This window comes from Cyrtonyx montezumae, unplaced genomic scaffold (assembly GCF_038088225.1).
Source record: "Cyrtonyx montezumae isolate F1298 unplaced genomic scaffold, pur_monq_1.0 scaffold_35, whole genome shotgun sequence".
Classification (NCBI taxonomy): domain Eukaryota; kingdom Metazoa; phylum Chordata; class Aves; order Galliformes; family Odontophoridae; genus Cyrtonyx; species Cyrtonyx montezumae.
Genome location: NW_027072040.1, coordinates 1,151,566 through 1,172,837, shown reverse-complemented (window position 1 = coordinate 1,172,837; position 21,272 = coordinate 1,151,566). Strand labels below are relative to the sequence as shown.

At 62.6% G+C, this 21,272-nt stretch overlaps 3 protein-coding genes across 4 annotated transcripts in view; 2 read left to right on the top strand and 1 right to left on the bottom strand.

The window, feature by feature from the left end:
• ANKRD11 (ankyrin repeat domain containing 11) overlaps window positions 1-11,316 on the top strand; it is a 59,937-nt gene extending 48,621 nt beyond the window's left edge. For both annotated transcript variants that reach the window (XM_065745289.1, XM_065745290.1), the window contains 8 exons: window positions 375-578; window positions 1,553-1,695; window positions 2,200-2,347; window positions 2,851-9,560; window positions 9,966-10,064; window positions 10,159-10,302; window positions 10,597-10,689; window positions 10,832-11,316. In XM_065745289.1, the coding sequence (XP_065601361.1) occupies window positions 375-578; window positions 1,553-1,695; window positions 2,200-2,347; window positions 2,851-9,560; window positions 9,966-10,064; window positions 10,159-10,302; window positions 10,597-10,689; window positions 10,832-11,017 (7,727 nt within the window). In that variant the 3' untranslated portion in view covers window positions 11,018-11,316. The remainder of the gene's footprint in view (window positions 1-374; window positions 579-1,552; window positions 1,696-2,199; window positions 2,348-2,850; window positions 9,561-9,965; window positions 10,065-10,158; window positions 10,303-10,596; window positions 10,690-10,831) is intronic.
• A 1,204-nt stretch (window positions 11,317-12,520) lies between these two features.
• SLC22A31 (solute carrier family 22 member 31) lies at window positions 12,521-15,971 on the top strand. The gene is given in 10 exon segments (XM_065745347.1): window positions 12,521-12,907; window positions 13,774-13,877; window positions 13,971-14,044; window positions 14,047-14,124; window positions 14,298-14,466; window positions 14,658-14,785; window positions 14,879-14,987; window positions 15,087-15,295; window positions 15,395-15,506; window positions 15,610-15,971. Coding segments are annotated over 10 exon segments (1,731 nt in total). The 3' UTR covers window position 15,971.
• Window positions 15,972-16,431: 460 nt separating this feature from the next.
• Window positions 16,432-20,888, bottom strand: CDH15 (cadherin 15). Its single transcript, XM_065745312.1, is given in 15 exon segments — window positions 16,432-16,607; window positions 16,609-16,641; window positions 16,721-16,870; window positions 16,943-17,079; window positions 17,259-17,498; window positions 17,580-17,816; window positions 17,889-18,031; window positions 18,142-18,395; window positions 18,475-18,660; window positions 18,733-18,861; window positions 18,936-19,096; window positions 19,185-19,329; window positions 19,410-19,565; window positions 19,639-19,779; window positions 20,461-20,888. Coding segments are annotated over 15 exon segments (2,385 nt in total). The 5' UTR covers window positions 20,569-20,888; the 3' UTR covers window positions 16,432-16,442.
• Between the last annotated feature and the right edge of the window lie 384 nt (window positions 20,889-21,272).

The window sequence follows — 21,272 nt, the reverse complement described above, 5'->3', positions numbered from 1 at the left end:
ACACACAGACGGTGCAGCCGTAGCCACTGACTGTGCACTTTGTGACTGTAGTCCAGCAGCTCAGGTTGCTGTTCCTTGGGAATCAGCACAGAGCTGTGCAGTGCTGAGAGCACTGAGCTGCTGACTCAGGGCTGCTGGAGCTCACATGCACTCGGTAGAGAGGCACTTCCCACAGGAAGGGAGGTTTTGGGGTGAGGATCTGTGTGGTTCTGTGCTGTCTGTGCTGCACGTAGGGGCTCTCCTCTGCATCACTCAGCTCAGTGCCTTGCAGGGATCGTTGTGGTGGAGCTGAACAGCAGAGCAACAGCTCCCTCTAAGGGTTTGGGTCTTCCCGTGAGCGGCACTTGGTAACCGTGCTTCTCTCCTCCCTGCAGTTGACACAACACCAAAGCATCCCTCTCAGTCCACAGTTTGTCAGAAGGGAACTCCTAACTCTGCCTCCAAAACCAAAGATAAAGTAAATAAGAGAAACGAGCGAGGGGAGACACGGCTGCACCGAGCCGCCATCCGCGGGGACGCGCGGCGCATCAAGGAGCTCATCATCGAGGGCGCCGACGTCAACGTGAAGGACTTTGCAGGTGAGCAGCCCCAGCAGCAGGAGCTGTGTGTGCTCCCACCACGTTGGATTTCCCACCTGCAGAACGGCTGCTAACACAGAAAGGCCGTCCCTGGTGTCCTAGGTTTCCTAGTGGGCATGGCTGGGGAGGACGAACCCAAAGCTACCATAGTATCGCAGGGTGAGGATTTTGCTTGGAAAGGATCTGTGGGGTCGTTGCTGCAGAGCTGCACGGGTGATGCTGGCAGCGTGCTCGGGGTGCTGACCCTGGGCTGCCCGGTCTGGCCCTGCAGCCCTGGCACCGGGCGGCTCCACCTGGCTCAGCCCCGAGCCCTGCTTCACTCTTCCTGTTCTCTTTGCATGATTTTGGGCTATAAATAGCAGTGCACGTTCCTCCGCCCGTGTGATGAACATCAGTGTGAGACTGAAGCTCTGTGGTGATTAATTCTGGTCACAGGTGCCCCTCTAACACAGCCGTGGAGGTACTGCAGAGAGCTCCCACGGCGCTATCAGCAAAACACCCGGAGCTGGAGGCTTCAAAACAGCTCCTGCTTAAAAATAGCTTGTTTGAACATGAGAAAGCGCTTCGTTCTGTGCTCGGCAGAGCTTTGTTTGAGAACTGGGGCCGCTGTTGCTGTGGAGATGCTCTGTTTGGTTCATCTCTGAGACCGGGCCCTGCTTTGCAGTGCAGGGCTGCTCGCCTGGGGAGCACAGAACATATAGGTCCGTCTGTGCGGGGGTTGTTTTGTGGGAGTGTGTGCAGCTCAAACTGGAAAGGGATTTGAGCCCTGACTTACAGCATCAGGCCTCCTAATTCCGTGCCCCACGTTTGGCTGTGCTGGGGCTGTACTGTCTCCATCACACGATGCGGGTGCTCAGCGCTGGCTGTCCCGCAGGGCAGCGTGGCACAGGCAGCAGAGGCAGCCAGAGGTTCCTCCTCACTGCCTCCAGCTCCGTGGAGGTGATGTCTGGTTCTGATTGTGTGTTTGCTTGCAGGCTGGACAGCATTGCACGAGGCGTGCAACCGGGGTTACTATGATGTTGCAAAGCAGTTGCTTGCTGCAGGTGCTGAAGTCAACACCAAGGGGTTGGACGACGACACCCCCCTGCATGATGCAGCAAACAACGGCCACTTCAAGGTTGGTTTTTGCTGGTCTTTATGGATAGGGTTTTTTTTAGTGACTCCTTTTTCTTCTTGTCCTTTCAAGCCGCCAGTTGTGCAGACTCTGAGATTCTGGGTATTTAGTTATCATTTGCTGCTGATAGCTACATAGGGGGGGAGAACTCCCTGCCCCATTCTGCTGAGAGCTTTACTTGTGTAGGAGGAGAATTCATCCCCCTTGGAGCAGAAGAGAGTGTAGCCTTGCATCTGGTTCTGCTCCCTCCTTCCTTGCCCAAATCGATCCTCATTGCTGGGTTTTATCTTCTCTCTTACCAATATTTGTTGGCACCATAGGGTTTGTCCCTGGCTGGGTTTTATCTTCTCTCTTACCAATATTTGTTGGCACCATAGGGTTTGTCCCTGGCGACAGGCTGCTCTCCAGCTTGGGGATGTGCCTCGTTCTGCTTTCTATTAAAAACATACAGTAAAAAAAGCCCACAACATCTTTATGAACATATAAAGTCTTGACTTCTGTCTTCAGGTGGTGAAATTGTTGTTGCATTACGGAGGGAACCCTCATCAAAGCAACAGGAAGGGGGAGACGCCGTTAAAAGTAGCCAATTCTCCCACCATGGTGAATCTGCTCCTGGGGAAGACGACGTACCCCTCCAGCGAAGAGAGCTCAACAGGTGAGGCTGACTTTGTGTGCGCGGGGGTGCTGTTTGTGGCCCACAGCTGTCTGTGAGCACATTGCTGCTGGGAGGACAGTGAGCTTAGATTTGTCGGGGTGCCCACACACTGCTGCTGCAGTCCAGAGTCCGTCTGCAGCCCTAAGCCCAACTCAGACAACTTGAGCTCCGGGAGTGGTGGCTGTTTGCCCTGGAAGCCCACATGGAGCTCACTTGCCTGGTGCATTTGAGATACAGGATTGGAGGTCAGTTGCAGGTAAATGGGTATCTGATATTGAAATGTGGGTGATGTTCCAGCAAGTGCCTGGACAGCAGGATGCTGGAGCAATGAGGACGTTTCCAGGCCATGTGCTGCCGTCATGGCTGGGCCAGGTGGGGAGTGCTGCAGGTTTCATTTGCACTTAGAGGAGGAGAGGTTCCTGTTTTACAGGGGGTCTTGGCCTGCACTGTTTGTGGTTGTAATCCTCCTCGCAGGCCTTAACATGCTGTTCTTCTCTATGCAGAGACCTCAGAAGAGGAGGATGCCCCTTCCTTCGCTCCCTCCAGCTCTGTTGATGGCAATAACACGGACTCAGAGTTTGAGAAGGGTTTGAAGCACAAGCCCAAGGCCCAGGAGCCCCCCAAAACCATCACCCCGGTGAAGGATGAGTATGAATTCGATGAGGACGATGAACAGGACCGGGTCCCACCCGTCGACGACAAACATTTGCTGAAAAAGGATTACAGGAAAGAGACTAAAGCAAACAGTTTCATTTCCATACCCAAAATGGAAGTGAAAACTTATACTAAAAATAACACAATTACACCAAAGAAAGCTGCCCACCGCATCCTGTCGGACAGCTCGGACGAGGAGGAGACCAGCGTGGCTGTGGGGACGGGGGAGAAGCTGCGCCTTTCGAGCCACTCGATGCTGCCCAGCAGCAAGATCCGGGAGCCCGCCAGCACCAAGGCGCCGAAGGAGAAAAGCAAAGTGAAAAAGAAGCGGAAGAAGGAGACGAAGAGCAAAGAGGTTCGGTTTGGCAAAAAAAATGACAAATTTTGTTCCTCTGAATCAGAGAGCGAAAATGTGGAGAGTGAGGAGGATGATAGAGACTCTCTCCAGAGCTCTAGCTGTGTAAAGGACTCCAGGCTAGTGCTAAAGGAATCCTCCTTGTTTAACTCTCTGTCTGCCTCATCGACCTCTTCTCATGGGAGCTTAGGATCCCAGAAACACAATGCTAACCTTACAGAACAGCACTCCAAGCACTGGAGGACGGACAATTGGAAAACCATATCTTCTCCAGCTTGGTCAGACGTCAGCTCCTTGTCGGACTCCACGAGGACGAGGCTGACGAGCGAGTCAGACTACTCGTCTGAGGAGTCGAGCTTGGAGTCGCTAAAGCCAGTCAGGAAGAAACCAGAGCACAAAAAGAAAAACACCTCCCACAACACTGTTTCAGAGAAAAAGAATTCATTCCATAGCAACGTGGATGGAGCGATTCCAAAGCTGGACAAGGAGGGGAAGGTGGTTAAAAAGCATAAAACAAAACATAAACATAAAAACAAGGAGAAGGGGCAGTGTCCCCTCAGCCAAGACATTAAAATAATCAAAACTTTTTCTTTTGAGTTTGAGGACTCTAAACAAAAGCCTGAGAAAGGCTTGATAGTAGAGACAGAAAATCCAGTCGAAAACAAATTGAAAGTGTTAAAGCATGAGCGGGAGCACTGTAAGAAGGAAGACAAGCTCCCCAAAGGCAAAGCAGAGGAGAAGGACTGGTTGTTTAAAGATGAGACTGGAAAATCCTCTAAAGAGGAGAAATCGTTAAGAAAAGTCAAAGATGGTAGTAAAGACATGAGCAAATCCTTCAGAGAAGGATTGAGCAAATCGGAAAAAGAGAAACCTGTAAAGGAGAAGTCTCCCAAAGAGGAGAAGCCGAGAATACACAAGGAGGAGAGAAAGAAGAAGTCGAAGGACAAGCAGTCCAAATCTGAGAAGAAGAACGAGCTGAAAGAGGAGAAAGCCGCTAAGCTCGAGAAAGAAAAATCCTTCAAGGAAGAGAAGGAAAAATGCAAAAAAGAAAAGATGTACAGGGAGGAGCCTGGGTTTGAGGAGTTCAATAACAAGGCCTCGTTTCCCGAAAGCGAAGACACCAAGTTCAGCCTTTCGGACGATCAGCAGGAGAGGTGGTTCTCGGACTTGTCTTCTGATTCGTCCTTCGATTTCAAAGGCGAGGATAGCTGGGATTCTCCGGTAACGGATTTCAGGGAGATTAAAAACGACACTGTGGCAAAACTAATCATAGAGCCGGTGAAAGAGGAAATGAAAGACAAGAAGAAGGAAAACAAAACGAAAGAGAAGAAGGACTACAGCGAGAAACGTAGCGAAAAGGACTCTTTCTTAAAGAAGAAAGAGAGAGACTACGTGGACAAAAGCTCAGAGAAGAAAAAGGACCAAACAGAAAGACACAAAGCTGCCCCTAGTTATTTGCCCGAAAAGGATAAGAAAAGGAAGGATTCTGCAGAGGGTGTGAAGGAGAAGAAAGAGAAGGATACAGGTGAGACCACCAAGGATAGAAAGGATTCCTCTGACGGCTCTAAAGACCGGAAGGAGAGTAAGACGAAGCAGGAGGAGCCCTATCGGGATGACTTCAAGGAGTACGGCTGTGAGGCGTTCTTCAAGGATAAGTCTGATGCTGAATTCAGCGGTAAAGCCCTGGAGAGCTGGGAGAGGCACCACTCTGGGAAGGACAAGGACAAGAAAGATGCTTCGGAGAAGGAGAAAAAAGAAAAAGTGAAGCCGGAAAAGTACAAGGAAAAATCCAAAGAAGGGGACAAGGAGAAAAACGAAAAAGCGGCTCCTGAGAAAATCCCGAAAGACAAAGAACTAGATAAGGGCTTCAAAGAGAAGAAGGAAAGCAAGGAGAAGTACAAAGATCTGCACAGCAAGGACAAAGAAAGGAAGAGTTCCTTCGACCAGGTGAAAGAGAAGAAGGAGAAAAGCTTTTCCACGGACCGAGAAGACTTCTCTGAGAAAAAGGATGAGAAGAAGGGCAAGGAGAAGAGCTGGTACAGCATTGCGGACATCTTCACCGACGAAAGCGAAGATGAGAGGGACGATTACAGCTTGACGGGGTTCAAGGTGGGCGAAGCGGTGGGGAGCGAGGTGCACCGGCTGGACAGCCTGCAGGAGAAGGACGAGGGCGAGAAGGAGCTGTACTCCGACAAACACCGCAAGTACTCCTCCGACCGGCAGCACTCCGGGGAGAAGCAGAAGGATAAGGAATCCAAGGAGAAGAAAAAGGACAAGGGAACATCGGAAGGGGGGAAGGAGAAGAAGGAGAAGAATTCCTTTGAAAAACACAAGGAGAAAAAAGATAAGGATTCCTCGGAGAAGTATAAGGACAGGAAAGACAGAACGTCCATCGATTCCAACCAGGAGAAGAAGAACAAGCAAAAGCTCCCAGAAAAGGCTGACAAGAAGCACGCCAGTGACGAGAAGGTGAAGAACAAGCACAAGGAGAAGCTGGATAAGGAGCACTCCAAAGAGAAGAAGTCTTCGAAAGGAGGGGAGCCGGAGAAGAGCCTGCTGGAGAAATTGGAGGAGGAGGCTCTCAATGACTACAGAGATGACTCCAACGACAAAATCAGCGAGATCTCTTCCGACAGCTTCACTGATCGAGGGCAGGACCCAGGCCTCGGCAGCCTCTTTGAGTCTTCGAATCTCTCTCTCGCTGATGCCTCCGAAGAGAAGTTCAAGGACGCCCTCCCGCTGCCCTGCCTGCAGGACAAACTCAAGGAGAAGGAACGACACCGACATTCCTCATCTTCCTCGAAGAAGAGCCACGAGAAGGAAAAGGCGAAGAAGGAGAAGACCGAGAAGAAGGAAAAATCAGACGAATTCAAGGACTCTGGCAGCAGAAAGGATTCCACTCATTACGAAAAGGATTTCTCCGTGGATGGGGAGGCTTTCGGCACTTCCTACAGCATGAAGGCAGAGCCTGATGAGGAGCCAGAGAAAAGCATGGATTACTTATTTTCCGAAAAGAAAGATAAAAATGATTCTGAAAGAGAGCTGTCAAAGAAGGCGGAAAAGGAAAAGACTTACGGTTCCAGCGCCATCAGTGCAGCTAAAGAGAAAAAGAAGCGAGATAAACACAAGGAAAAATGGAAGGAGGAGAAGGAAAAGCACAGAGACAAACACACAGATGGCTTCTTTAAACATCACAAGGATGAGCCAAAGTCAGTGCTGAAGGACAAGGATGGTGCTCAGGTTACTGCCTTCAAGGAGAAATCCAAGGAGGACAACCTCAAATTCGGCGAGACCAAGCTGAAGGAGAAGCTCAAGGAGAACCAAGAGAAAGACAAAGCAGAGTCAATAAAAATAAGCAATGGCAATGAAAAAATAACCCTTTCCAAAGACAGTGGCAAGAAGGATGCCAGGCCGAGGGAGAAGCTGCTGGGGGACGGGGATCTGATGATGACCAGCTTCGAGAGGATGCTGAGCCAGAAGGACCTGGAGATTGAGGAGCGGCACAAACGGCACAAAGAGAGAATGAAGCAAATGGAGAAAATGAGGCACAGGTCCGGAGACCCCAAACTGAAGGACAAAATTAAAAGCTCTGAAGACGTCCGCAAGAGGAGCCTGGATCTGGCAGCAAAGAAGCCGCTGACGCTGGACACTCAGCTCAAGGACAAGAAGCTCAAAGAGCTGGGCCCGCTGACGCCCATACTGTCTCCGGAGAGCAAGGCACAGCCTGCAGCTGGGACGGACTCCAAGGACTGGATCACAGGCCCGCAGCTGAAGGAGATCCTCCCGGCGTCCCCCAGGCCGGACCAGAACCGGCCGACAGGCGTCCCCACGCCGGCGTCCGTCGTGTCCTGCCCCAGCTACGAGGAGGTGATGCAGACCCCACGCACGCCCTCCTGCAGCAACGAGGACTACACCGACCTCATGTTCGAGTGTGCGGACTCGCAGCACTCGCTGCCCATATCCACCATGTCCATGAACGCGTGCTCGCCGTCCTTCTTTGACAGATATGCCAACGTCGCGGGGGCCCTCCCCGAGAACCCCGCTCAGACCCCGACCCGTACCATCCCCTCCTCAAACCTGTACCGCTCCATCTCTGTCGACATCAGGAGGGCACCCGAGGAAGAGTTCAGTGTCGGAGATAAGTTTTTCAGGCAGCAGAGCGTCCCAGCGACGTCAAATTATGACTCTCCCGTGCAGCATTTAATGGAGGAGAAGGTTCCCCTTCCCTCTGTTCCCACTGAGAAATTCCAGTGTCTGTCTCCTGGCTATTACTCACCGGACTATGGGGTTTCATCCCCCAAGGTGGAGGCCCTGCACTGCCCACCAGCGGCGGTCAGCGGGGTCTCGCAGTCGCCCGAAAGCGTCTTTTCTGGTTTACAAGCAAAGTCCTCCCCTTCGCACAGAGACGAGCTTCTGGCTCCCTCGGTAGAAAGTGCTCTTCCCCCCGACCTGGGCATGCCTCTGGATACCACGGAGGAGCAGCAAGCCACCGCCTCCATCATGCCTCCGGAGCCCACCTACCTGCCGCCCATGGAAGAAAATAATTTCGGTTCGGCAATGCCGGAACAAACCAACATGGACTGGGATACCCCACCCACCCGCAACCCCGAGGCCTCCATCCCTCCCAGCCTGATGGCCAACGCGGCCGAGCACTCCGTGGGCTGGTCCGTGGGCTCCGAGCTCCTGATGAAATCTCCCCAGCGCTTTGCCGAGTCCCCGAAACCGGCGCTCTGCTCCCTGGAGCCCATCCACCCTACGCCGGTCGCCTTCATCCCCACAGACGCTTCCTACCCCGTTTCTCCCATATCGTACCCTCTGTCCGTGTCAGAGCCGGGGCTGGACGAGGCCAAGGAAGACGCCGAGGAGGCGGTACCGGGAGAAATGGCCAACGCTGAGGAGCAGGCTCCGTACATGTCCCCCACGAGGCTGGACACGTTCTTCACGGGCTGCAAGCCCCTTCCTGAGGAAGCACCCGAGATCCCCGCGGAGGCGCCCAGCGTGCCGGCGGAGCCTCAGGCGGAGGTGGGCAGCGTGCCGGAAAACACCTACTTGGAAAACAACGGCACGACACCGGCCAGCGGCGAGGAGGCGGTGACGTGGCCTGACCCCTTCACCACTGCTGAGGATGAGCTGGACCTCGGCCCCTTCTCACTGCCCGAGCTCCCGCTGCAGCCCAAGGATGTCACTGAGGCGGAGGTGGCCGAGGCAGAGCCGGCAGAGGAGAGCCTGGCCGCAGCCCCAGAGGTGAGCGCTGGGAGCACCAAGGCTGGCACGGCCAGTGCTGCCACCGGAGAGGCAGAGGAGCCCACGGCCATCCTGGCACCACCTGTCCCACCCGCGGACACCGAGCCACCAGCTGAGGAGCAGAAAGCTGATGGGGCCGTGCCTGAAGCCGCCTCGGAAGCAACAAGTGGGGCGGAGGAGAAAGGAGGGGAGGAGGCAGAGGCACAGGTGCTCCCACCCGCCCCGTCCGAGCCTGCCCAGGCCGAGGGCAGAGAGGTGGAGGGCGCACAGGATGAGCCAGCTGCCTCCACCGCCGTGGTGGAGAGCAGCTCCTGTCCTCCTGCAGCCCCCACTGAGGGCAGCGCTGCCCCCGAGAGCGCCGCGGGGCGCGCCGGGAGCCAGGGCCCTTCCTCTCAGCCCGAGCCCCCTCCGGCTCAGGCAGAAGTCGTCGAGCCGGTGCAGAAACCGGTAGCAGAAGCTCCCAAACCACCCAAAATAGAAGAGATCCCTCAGCGGATCACCAGGAACCGGGCGCAGATGCTTGCCAACCAGAACAAGCAGAACGCCGCGGCCGCTGAGAAGGAATTTCCTCCCGTGTCGGCGCCCACCACGCGCACCAAGGGCCGCGTGACCGAGGAGGACGATTCCCAGGCGCAGCACCCACGGAAGCGCCGCTTCCAGCGCTCCAACCAGCAGCTGCAGCAGCAGATCAACACGTCCACCCAGCAGACCCGCGAGATGATCCAGCAGACCCTGGCAGCTATCGTCGACGCCATCAAACTGGACGACATCGAGCCGTACCACAGCGACAGGTCCAACCCCTACTTCGAGTACCTCCAGATCAGGAAAAAGATCGAGGAGAAGCGGAAAATCCTCTGCTACATCACGCCGCAGGCTCCGCAGTGCTACGCCGAGTACGTCACCTACACGGGCTCCTACCTGCTGGACGGCAAACCGCTGAGCAAGCTGCACATCCCCGTGGTGAGTCCCCTCCCTTTGCCCTGTCCAGTCCCCCAGTGCGGGATAGCTGCTCTCAGCTCCAGCCTTTGTCCGGCAGTGGGATCTGCCTCTCTCTGCACGGGTGCTGCCTGCAGTAACCCCAGGATCCTGCAGGAGGAGCTCAGCGCGGCCGTCCCCTCCGTGCTGCAGCCGGGGTGAGGTACCCGGGCTGTTCCTGCTGCCACGGTCCGTGCGTCGCTTCTGTTTGCTGGGTTGGCACACACTTTTCCTGCCCCAGCACCGTGGAGGTCGCACCGCCCGCTCCATCCTGCAGCAGCTCAGGGCCTGAGTGCCACATCTCAGTTCTTGGGCACCTCTGGGGGCCGTGTGTCCCCCAGTTGCCCGAGTGGAGTGGTGTCCCCTAACTGTCCCATCGTGTCCCCGCAGATCGCCCCGCCGCCGTCGCTGGCGGAGCCCCTGAAGGAGCTGTTCAAGCAGCAGGAGGCCGTGCGGGGGAAGCTGCGGCTCCAGCACAGCATCGAGCGGGTAAGGCGGTGCTGGCAGCTCTCAGCTGGGGACTGAGCCCTGAATTTCCATCGCTGGGGCTTTCGTGCTCACTGCTGTGTTTGCTCTCCCCCAGGAGAAGCTCATCGTATCCTGCGAGCAGGAGATACTGAGAGTGCACTGTCGGGCAGCACGGACTATTGCCAACCAGGCTGTGCCCTTCAGTGCCTGCACCATGCTGCTGGACTCCGAGGTCTACAACATGCCTCTAGAAAATCAGGTCAGTGCCTGCGAGTCAGCACAGGGCTGTCCCTGCAGTGCGGGGCAGGACCCCAGGAGGATGGGTTTACATGGGTTGAGTTACAGGGAGAGAACCACGGCAGTAATTTGTACCTGAGTGCTGCCTTGGGAAGCACCGGGCTGCCCTCAGCACACGGGACGTGGGATCCCTCCCTCTGCTCACAGAGTTCTGTGCCAGAGAGGGAATTGTGCCGGGTCCTGCGAGCACAGCCTGTTGGACCCCGGGGTGCTCCAGGTAAATAACCCACGTCCCACATCATTCCCCTTTGCTCAGGGAGACGAAAACAAATCGGTCAGGGACCGCTTCAACGCGCGACAGTTCATTTCTTGGCTGCAAGACGTGGACGACAAGTACGACCGGATGAAGGTGAGGGCTGCGGGTGCAGCACTGGGCACGGGTCCCACTCAGAGCCATGGGGCGGGCACGGCTCTGGAGCTGCATTCCTGTGGCCTCCGAAAGCTCTTTGGTGAGCTGTCCCCCGCCCTCACCCCGTCCCCTTTTCCCACAGACGTGTCTGCTGATGCGGCAGCAGCACGAGGCCGCCGCGCTCAACGCGGTGCAGAGGATGGAGTGGCAGCTGAAGGTGCAGGAGTTGGACCCCGCGGGGCACAAATCCCTCTGCGTCAACGAGGTGCCCTCCTTCTACGTGCCAATGGTCGACGTCAACGATGACTTCGTGCTGTTGCCGGCATGACAGTTCCGCACCGGGAGACGTCGCTGAACACGGACGGAGCCCTCCGAGGTCGGGCGGTCGCGCTCACATTCACCCTTCCCGCTTGCTGATGAATCCCTGGTCAGAGGAGGAGGAAGCAGCTATCGGCAGACAAGAAAACCAACAAAACGACAAACCAATAAGAAACGAAACCAACAAAAAATTGCACTTTGTTCACAGCGCGTCCGCCGCTGCCGGACCGCGGGCGGGCGCCATCCCCCCCGTGCCCGGCAGGGGGCAGCAGCGGGGCGGGACCGGCAGCGCTCCGCCCCCAGGACAGCGCGGGGGGGCAGGGGGCGATTTTCTGTTCCATCCCGGGTACGGATATCGAGGACTGGAGGGAAAAGAGGACACACACACACACACACACACACACACACACACACACACACACACACACGCCCGGCAGCGGGCGGCGGTGACGCAGAGAGAGGACTTTGCCAACGGTGTTTTTAATGGAGTCAAATCCATGTGGTTTATATATATATATATATATTTTATTTTATTTTTTTTTTTTTTTTCCTTTAATCTTGGGCATTTCGTTTCTCTTTCTGAGAACATAACTTGAAAACACTACAGAGCCAATACTCATATAAAGAAAAATTGTATCCCATAAATGCTGTACAGTTTTTATATACATTAACAATGTACTTTTGCTGCCTTCTAGATAATTTATTTTGCAACACATTACTGCACAGTTGTAAATAACTTATGTACTGTAACATCACTTTCAGTTATGTGTAAAGAAATAAATAAATTAATTAAAATTAACTTCGTCTGTGCTATCCGACCCCGGCAGCACTGATGGGGAGCAGCAAAGCCCCACCGAGCCCTCTGGCCCCATAGAGCCCTCTGGCCCCACTGAGCCCTCTGACCCCGCTGAGCCCTCTGGCCCCATAGACCTCTCTGGCCCCATAGACGCCTCTGGCCCTGCTGCTGCTGCCCCCCCGTCCTCCGCAGCCCCCCCATCCCATGGCAGCGCAGCGGGGGCGGCCGCGGCCGTCTGAGATAGCGCTGCCGGGGCCGTCGTGGGCGCTGGAAGCACCGCGGTGTCCTTGCAGCTCCAGCCGCTCCTCCCACGGCTCAGCCCGGGGGGGCTGTGGGCTCGGGGGGGGCACAGCGGGGACAAAACACTTCTCCTTTTCTCGAACGGTGCCGCGTTCCCCCCCCACCTCCCCTCTCCGCCCCCTCCCCGCTTTCCTCCACTCTCCACCGTTCCCCCTTCGCTATTTTTCTGCCCCCCCCCCCCCCCCAACTATTCCTTCTTACTTCTCCCCCCCGCAGCGCCCATCTCACACACGGACCCCCCCCACCCCCACCCCACACTGCGGTCCCCGGGACGTCACTGAGCCGCTCCGAACCGAACTTCTGCCCCTTCTGAACCCCCGCGGGCTGGGGGAGGTGGGGCGGGGGGGGGGGGTGCAGGGCCCGGCCCAGGGGTGGGCACAGCGGGCGGGCACCGCCCTCACCTGCGGGCTTGAGCGGATGGCGGCGGCGTCGGAACCGGGCCCGGGTCCGGGGGGTGGGGGCGGCGGGAGGGGGGGCGGGGGGCGACCGCGGTGCCGTCGTGCGGCGGGGGGGTGGGCTCCGTGCACGGCGCTGGCGCTGGGGTGGGCGCTGGGGTGGGCGTTGGGAGCGGAGCCCCCGCACCGCTGCCGCCCCGACCCCGCGCTGCTGCCGCCGCCGCTCCGCCGCCTGGGGGGGTCCGCGCTGCTCCGCGCCGCCGTTCCGCACCTCCGCTCCGGATGGAGCCCGTGTCAGCTCTACCGGTACCGCGGCACCGCCGCTCCGCCCAACGGCACCGGGCCGTGCACGCGAGGCTGGCACTACGCGCTGCCCGCAGCGGGGCTGCGCTCCAACATGGTCACCGAGGTGCGGGGGGGGCGGGTTGGGGGCCGTGATGGGGTCTATAGGGGACGCTGAGTTCGTGGAGGTTCGGGAGGGTCTGGGGTTGGGGAGAGGGTTAATGAGGGTGTTTGTGAGGTTTGGGGTTTGGGGAGGGGTGCGTGGGCCTGGGGGATCTGGGGTAGGTTTGTATCTTTGGGGGGAGGACAGGGGATGGAGGGGGGCTATAGGGGTTCTTGAGTTTATGGAGGTTTGGGAGGCTCTGGGTGGGGGGGCTGGAGCCAGAGAGGGGATTGAGAGGGACTTGGGGGGAGTTCCTATGTTTTGGGGGCTTGGGCTTCTTAGGGTCTGTGGGATTTGGGGTAAACTGGGGGTTGGAAGGGTATTGGGGTGGGCGTGAATGGTGTATGGAGGTCTGGGGGGGGGGGGGGGGGGGGGGGGGGGGGGGGGGGGGGCTGGAATAGAGGGAAACATCGGATCCTTGGGAGCTCAGGAGGGTGTGGGAGATGATAAGGGGTTCTGAGTTCTGTGGGGCTCTGGAGGGTCCAGAGGGGCCCTGGGATTGGAGAGGGGTTGAAAGAGTCTGGGGGTTCCCTAAATTAGGGAGGAGCTGAGGGGTTCTGGATGTGAGTGGGATCTGCAGAGTCCTGGGGTCTGGGGGGGCTTTGGAGAGGTTGGGGGGGGGGGTGGAGAGTCTGGGGGAAACCCTGCGCTTCGGGGGTACCTGGGGGGATCCTGGTGTGGGGGTTTGGAGAGTCCCAAGTTCCAGGGTGGGGAGTGCAAGGGACCTCAGGGGGCTCTGGAGAGTGTTCCCGAGGTCTGGGTGTCCTTGGATAGTTTGAAGGGCTCCCAGAAGCCCCCCCAAGGCAATGCAGCCCCACCTCCCCCCACAGTGGGACCTGGTGTGCGCCGCGCACTGGAAGGTGCCCCTGGAGCAGACCACGCACCTGCTGGGCTGGGCACTGGGCAGCATCGCTGCGGGCATGGCCTGCGACAGGTAACGGGGCGGGGGGGGGGGGGCTGGGGGGCGTCCCCCCCGGAGGGCCCGCAGCCCGGCTCACCCCCTCTCTCCCCCCCCAACCCCGCGCAGGTTCGGTCGCCGTCCCACCTTCCTGCTGTCCCTGGGGCTGGCGGTGCCGCTGGGGCTCGGAGTGGCGTTGGCCGTTACTTTGTCATGGTGCTGGTGGCACGGCTGCTCTTCGGGGCCGCGCTGGCCGGAGCCTTCCTCTCCCTCTACGTGGCGCGTGAGTGGGGTGCGGGGTGCTGTGGGGTGCGGGGTGCTGTGGGGTGAGGGAGCCTGCAGGGTGCGGGATGCTCCAGCAAGTGGGATGCTGCGGGATGAAGGATGCTGTGGGACGCTCTGAGATTCACGTCCTCGTCCCCCCGTCCCTTCCCCCCCCCCCCCGTCTCACACCAGGGCTGGAGCTGTGTGACCCCCCGCACCGGCTGGAGGTGACGATGATCGCCGGCTTCTTCTGGCTGCTGGGAGAGCTGCTGCTGCCGGGGCTGGCGGTGCTGTGCCGGGACTGGCGGGTGCTGCAGGGCACCGTGACGGCCGTGCTGGCTCTGCTGGCCGCGTGCTGGTGGTGAGCACGGGGACGGGGGGGACGGGGGGGGAGCGGGGCCGGCGCACCCCTCCATCAAAGGCTGCGGGGCTCTCGTGTGCCGTGGGTAAATGTTTGCTCACACCTCGAGATGAGGGTTTCCAGGAACGGGGTGGGGTGGGGTGGGGTGGGGGTCAGTCCCTCGCTCACCCCGTGACGTTGTTCCCTCGCAGGAGCCCGGCGCTGCTGCTGGAGTCCCCGCGCTGGCTGCTGGCCACGCGGCAGCTGGACAGGGCCAGGAGGACACTGCGGGCACTGGCGGGGAGCGGCGGGGCCGAGGAGGAGGGCAGCGCCATGGCGGGTGCGTGGGGGGGGGGAGTGGAGGCTGGGACACCCCCAAACCCCCAAATCCCCTTCCCCTTCCCGTGGCGGCTCTGAGCACTGTGGCACGCAGAGCTGGAGGCGTTGGAGGAGCGGTGCCCGCAGCCCCACTACCACACCGTGTGCGAGATCTTCAGCACCAGGGTCATCTGGAAGAACGCCGTCATCCTCGGCTTCACCGCGTGAGCACCGCGGCTCCCCAAAACCCAAACCTGAACCCCACCCCCCCCCCCCCCCACTTCCCAGTCTCCAACCCCTCCCGTGGACGCACACGCACGCAGGTTCATCGGCTCCGGCATCCGGCACTGCTTCACCCGCAACGTGGCCCCGCACCTCCCGCGCTTCCTCCCCGCATACCTGGCGCTGCGGGGCCCCGAGGCGGCCGCCTTCCTCTTCCTCTGCGTCACCGCGGAGCGCTGCGGCCGCCGCCTGCTGCTGAGCACTGTGCTCACCGGCACCGCATCGCTGCTGCTGCTGGCGCTCACGCAGTGTAAGGAGCCCCGGGGGGGGGGGGGGGGGGGAATGCTGGGGGGTACTGGGGTCATTTGCACCCTCGTGGCTCTTTTCCCACGCACGCCCACGCACGCAGACCTCCTGGAGCTCATCGTGCTGATGCTGTCGGTGCTGGGGGTCACCGCGTCGCACGCCGTCACCACGCTCAGCATCTTCTTCGCCAGCGAGGTGCTGCCCACCGTGGTCAGGTGAGCGGGCCCCAACCAACCCCCCCCCCTTCCCCCCCCCCCCTCCCCTCCCCCCGTGCCCTGACTCTCAGCTCGCTCACCCCCTACCCCCCACCCTCCCCAGAGGTGCGGGGTTGGGCCTCGTGGTGGGGGCCAACCTGGTGGGCTCCGCGGCCGCCCCCATCGCCGCCGTCGCCAGCAGCCGCGGTTTCTTCCTGCACCACCTGGTGTTCGCCTCCTTCGCCATCCTGGCGGTGCTCAGCATCATGCTGCTGCCCGAGAGCCAGGGCCGCCGCCTGCCCCATTCCCTGCAGGAGGGCGAGAGCCAGCGCCGGCCCCCCCTCTTCCGCCGCCCCCCCCGCGAGGACCACCTCCCCCTGCTCGCCCCCCGCGGCATTCCCCACGATTACTCCCGCATCGTCCCCTCTGCCCAAAAGGCGCTGGCTCCGGGCCGCGGCGCTGCGGGTCACCCCCCCGAGACATAGCCACGGCCCCCGAGGGTGGGGGGTTCCCAATACTATCTGGGGGGGGGAGCGAGCCCAGCGATGGGCGTACTCAGCATACTCAGACCCCCCCCCCCCCCCCAGTGGCAGCGCTGGGCCCCCCCGCTGTTCTGAGATCCCCCATCCCCGCGTGGCCCTGGGACGGGGCTGCGTGCCCCCCCCCCCCCCCCCGCCCCGCATTGCTGGGGCCGGATCCTGCCCCGGGAGGAGCGCTGCTGGGAGTCCTGGGGCGGGGGGGTGATGCCCCGGGGTGGGGGGGAAATGCAGCGGGCGCTCACGTGCTGCCAATAAAAGTGCCTTTGTTTGTACACGGGGGGTACAGCCGGGGGGGTGGGGTGGTCCTCCGGGCAGGGAGCTTTATTGGGGGAGGAGCACGAACCCCGCGGGGCGGGTCCCCGCTGCACGCAGAGCCGTCGCGCTGCCCGGCTGCGGGGGGGGGGGTTGGGGGGGTCCATCACGGCCCGTAGAGGTCCGCCAGGCGGCGGAATCGCGGCCCCCACTCGCGCAGGTAATCGTAGTCCTGGTCGCCGTCGGTCAGGCTGGACACGATGGAGCTGAGCGCGCTGCCCGCAGAGCCCGAGCCCTCGTAGTCGTAGATGAGCGCAGTGTCGTAGGGGGGGGACGCTGGGGTCCCCGTCAGCCGCCTCCAACCCCTGCGGGGATCGGGGGCGACATCAGCCCCCGCGGGATCCACGCATGGGGAGGGGGGGGGGGAGCTGCGCCGCGTCCCACCTCGTTGATGAAGTCCTCGATGTCGGAGGGGCCGCGGGGCGGGCGCCGGAGGGGTCCCGGGGGGGGGGAGGAGCGCAGCGGAGCGTCCCTGCGCAGCGGGGGGCGGCAGTGGGGCGGGGGGTGCCGCAGCTGGGTCAGATCGTAGGCGTCCTGCGGGACGTGGGGTCAGCAACGGCGAGACGGGACCGACCCACCCCCCCTCCCCGGCCCCCCCACCCCCACCTGGTCCTCCTCGCCGCCGCCCTGCTCGTCGTAGTTGAGGACGCTGTCCCGCACGTCGTCCCCCCAGCGCTGCAGCAGTGCCCGGCGATGCTCCCGACGGCGGCTCCGGACCTGCGCGGCCCCCAGCAGAGCCAGCACTGCGGGACGGCGGCGTGGGGTCGGGGGGGGCACCCACGGGATGGGGGGGACGGGGCGGGGGTGTGAGTGAAGTGGGTCGGGGTAATGCGAGCGCGTCGGGGGCCACGCAGGCGCAAGAGTGGGGCTGCAGTGAGGATGGGGCACGGGGGGGGGGGGGGGGGTCTGCGGTGGCACTCACACAGGAGGAGGATTCCGCTGCCGACGATGACCACGAGGGCTTCCAGGGCGACCCCCACCCCGGCGCTGGCGGCCGCCAGGACCCCGTCCTCGCAGAGCCCGTCGCGGCCGCAGGGACACACGGAGACGTTGAGCAGCTGCTGCTGCTCCCGAGGGGGGGTCCCCGAGTCCCGCAGCACCAACGGCAGCGAATAGGGCCCGGCGGGGAGCTCCGCCAGCACGGCCAGCACCGCGTGCGTCACTGCCGGGGGATGGGGGGGCGACACGGGGTCAGCGAGACTCCCCCAAACCCAGCCTCCCCTCCCCCCCCATCCCAGCTCACCGTTGAAGCGGGTGATGCTCCAGTTGCGGGCGAGCTGCGGGTGCTGGGGGCTGAGCTGGAAGTGGAAGGGCGCCCCGTGGGGGGGCCGGTCCCGGTCGCTGGCCCCCAGCAGCACGCTCCCCCCGCGGCCCGGCCGCCCGCACACCGCCCCCGACGGCGGCTGCAGCTGAGGCGCGTGGTCGTTCACCTCCACGATCTCGATGGACAGAGTGCCCGTGGCCGAGAGCGGGGGGTCGGCTGCGGGAAGGGAGCGGGGTGTCAGGGGGGGGAGCGCCCGAGGGTGCGGAGAGGGGGGGTGGGGGCGGTCACCGTCGTCGCGGGCGAGCAGCAGCGCGATGTACCAGCCGCCCTGCAGGAAGGCGGCCGGGTCCCGCAGCTCCCGCTGGGTGCGCACGGTGCCCGAGCGGGGGTCCAACTGCAGCCATCCCGCGGGGTCGTACAGCAGCGCGTAACTGTGCGGGGGGAGAGAGGGGGGGGCACGGCGGCGTGAGGGGGCGACCTCACCCCCTCCCCTCCCGATGCGCGCACCCGGAGAGTGCCGCGCGTGCCCCCGCGCGCTCACGTCAGGGTCTGCAGGCGGCGCGTGTCGGGGTCGCTGGCGGTGTAGGTGGTGACGGCGGTGCCCGGGGGGGCCCCCTCCAGCACGGCGACGCGCCGCGGGTTCTCGCGGAAGACGGGCGCCTCGTTGACGTCCCGCACCCGCACCCGCACCGTGGCCACCGCCCTCGGGCTGCTCGCCGTCCCCGGCTCCAGCGGCCGCTGGTTCTGCACCGACACGGTCAGCTGGAAGCGGTCCCGCACCTCGTGGTCCAGCGGCTGCAATGTGCGGGGGGGAATGCGGGGTCAGCAGCGCGAGCACTGAGAGCCCCCCCCCCATCCCTCCCCCCCCACCCACTTTGGCCACGGTCAGCACGCCGTCGTTGGTGTGGGGGTCGGTGTGGATGGCGAAGGAGCCCTCGGGGTCCCCCTCGAGGATGGTGAACTTGGCGGCCCAGTTGGGGGACCCCGCCAGGTCCTTGTCGTGCACCAGCACCCGGCCCACCTCCGCGCCCGCCGCCTGCTCCTCCACCTCCATGGAGAACTGCAGGGGCCGGGGGGCTGGTGTCAGCCGAGGGGGAGGGGGGGGCTACACTCCCCCCGCCATCCTCAGCACCTCCTCCTTGGTGAACTCGGGAGCGTTGTCGTTGATGTCCTCCAGGTGGATGACGGCGGTGGCGGTGGTGGTGAGCCCGTCCCCGGACATGTCGGCCGCCTGCAGCGTCAGGTTGTACACGCCCACAGCCTGCGGGAGGGGGACGGTGCTGAGCCCACGGTCCCCACGCCACACTCGGCCCCACACCCCCTTCCTCCCCCCACCTCACGGTCGAGGCCGCCCCGCGCCGTGCAGATCTCCCCGCTGGTGGCATTGATGTGGAACATGTCCCCGTGGCCCTGCTCCAGGATGGAGTACCGCAGCGCTGCGTTGTCCGTCTCGGGGTCGTCGGCGTCGGTGGCCTCCACCGTCAGCACACAGGTCCCTGCGGCCACCACGGGGCTGGGGGACCACTCCTGGGGCCGGGTTGTGCCCCCATCCCACCCTGTAGACCCCCCCCCGCCCGCACCCACCTGGCGCAGCCCCCTCCACCACGTGCCCGGTGAAGACGTCGCTGCTGAACAGCGGGCGGTTGTCGTTCTGGTCCACCACGATGATCTCCAAATCCGTGGGGTCCTCCAGCGTCGCACCCCCCAGGTCCAGGGCAAAGGCCTTCAGCTGAGGGCACACGGGGGTGGGACGGGGCTGGGGGGGCTCGGGGTAGGGGGGTGGGACGTGGGGCCGCGCGGGGTCCTCACCCGGAACCGGTCGTTCTGCTCGCGGTCCAGCGTGGCGTTGAGGAACACTTTGCCGCTGAATTTGTCGATGGAGAAGATGCCCAGGGGCTCCTCGTCCACCCCCGGCCCTTTGATGCTGTAGATCACCCCCCCGGGCTGCTGCTTGTCCGACTTGATCTGTGTGTGGGGGGGGGGGGGGTGAAAGGATGGAGCTGGGGGCTCCCCACCCCCCCCCCCCACCCCCACTTACCTGCACCAGGAGGTGGGGGATGCGCTTGTGGTTCTCGGAGATGCTGATGGGGGGGATCACCCAGGCCCTCTTCACCCGCCGGGCCCCCCCCTCGTGGTGCCGCCAGCCGGGGGGGGGGCTGCCCGGGGCTGTGCTGGCACCCTGCAGGGGGGGGATGTTGGGGAGGAAGGGGTTACCTTGATCCCCAGCCCACGTCATGTCACTGCGTGGATGTGGTTGGATGGGTGGGGGGTGCAGGGCTGGGGAGGGGGGGGTAGGGAGGCACGGGGATTATGGGGGGGGTTGGAAGAGGAGTGGGGGGGGCTCCGGGGGGCTGCAGGGTGGCCACAGTGCTGCACTGTGGGGTGGGGGGAGGGAGTCACAGTGAGGCTGTGGGGCTGACCCACAGCTTCTGTCCGGCCATCCCTGGGACAACCCACCCGGGAGCTCGGGGCTGGTGGGGAGGGGGTGGCAGAGCAACGGGGGGGCAACTGCCCTGTGACACCCCCTAGGGCTGTAGGGCCCAGACCACAGCCCCAGTGGCCCCACAGAACTCGGGGCTGAGGCCGCGCTGAGGGGCTCCACATGAGCAGCAAAGCACAGGGGGTCCGGCACCACCACGGGGTGAGGGGTGGGGGGGAGAGGGGGCGAGGGCAATGGGGTGGTTCCGAGCACCCCCCCCAATCCCATCTCACCGACCTATGGGGCAGGAAATGCCACGTAGCCCCCAAAAGCCATCCCGGGAAAGCGCATCCATGGGGGCCTGAGCTCCGCACCCCCCACCCCACCGCTCCCCCAGCACCGGCCCGCTGCCCCCCACCCCCCCCCGGCCCCATCCCTTACCCTGGCGCAGAGCGGGGCGAGCAGGCAGGCGAGCAGCAGCGGGGGCCCCATGGCGCAGCCCCGGCCCCGAGCGACAATAACGGCGGGGACGGCTGAGTGACAGCACATGTGCTGGAGGGGCCGGGCCCCCCCGTCCGGCAGCTGCCCCGGCCACCACCCCCCCCCCCGCCCCTCCCGCCCGCCCGCACCGCGGGGCCCGACGTGGCGGACGGCAGCGGGGGGAGCGGGGAGGTCGGGGCCGGCGGTGGGGAGGGGGTTCTGAGGTGTGGGGAGGAGGTTGGGGGGGGTGTGGGATACGGGACCCCCCCCCCCTCCCCCGCACGGAGGAGGGAATGCGGCAGCTGTCGCCGGGTGCGCCCCGGGGATGCCACGACGGGGCGGGCGGGCACAGCCCCACTGCTCCACTCGTGCTGCACCGGACCCGGTCCGGTCCGGTCCGGCCCGGCTCGGCCCCCCCAAGCCTCCGCCTCCCAAAACGGCCCCGCCCGCCCCGCGGCCGCGTTGCCGGGACAGGTGCGGGGCCATCTGTGCTGACTGCGGGTGCTGGGCGGGGGCCAGGGCGGGTGGGAGGGGGCGGTGCGGCCTTCCCGGCCCCGATAGCCCCGGCCCCATCACCATCCCAACCCCACCAGCCCCATATCAGCCCCATCCCAGCCCCACCAATCACCTCATCCCATCAAACCCATCCCATTTCCAAAAGCCCTATTTCCTTATCAGCCCACCTCACCCCCATCAGTTCCACCGCTGTCATCAGCCCCATCCCCGTCAACTCTGTCCCCCTCAGCCCCATTCCCATGAGCTTCATCCGCATC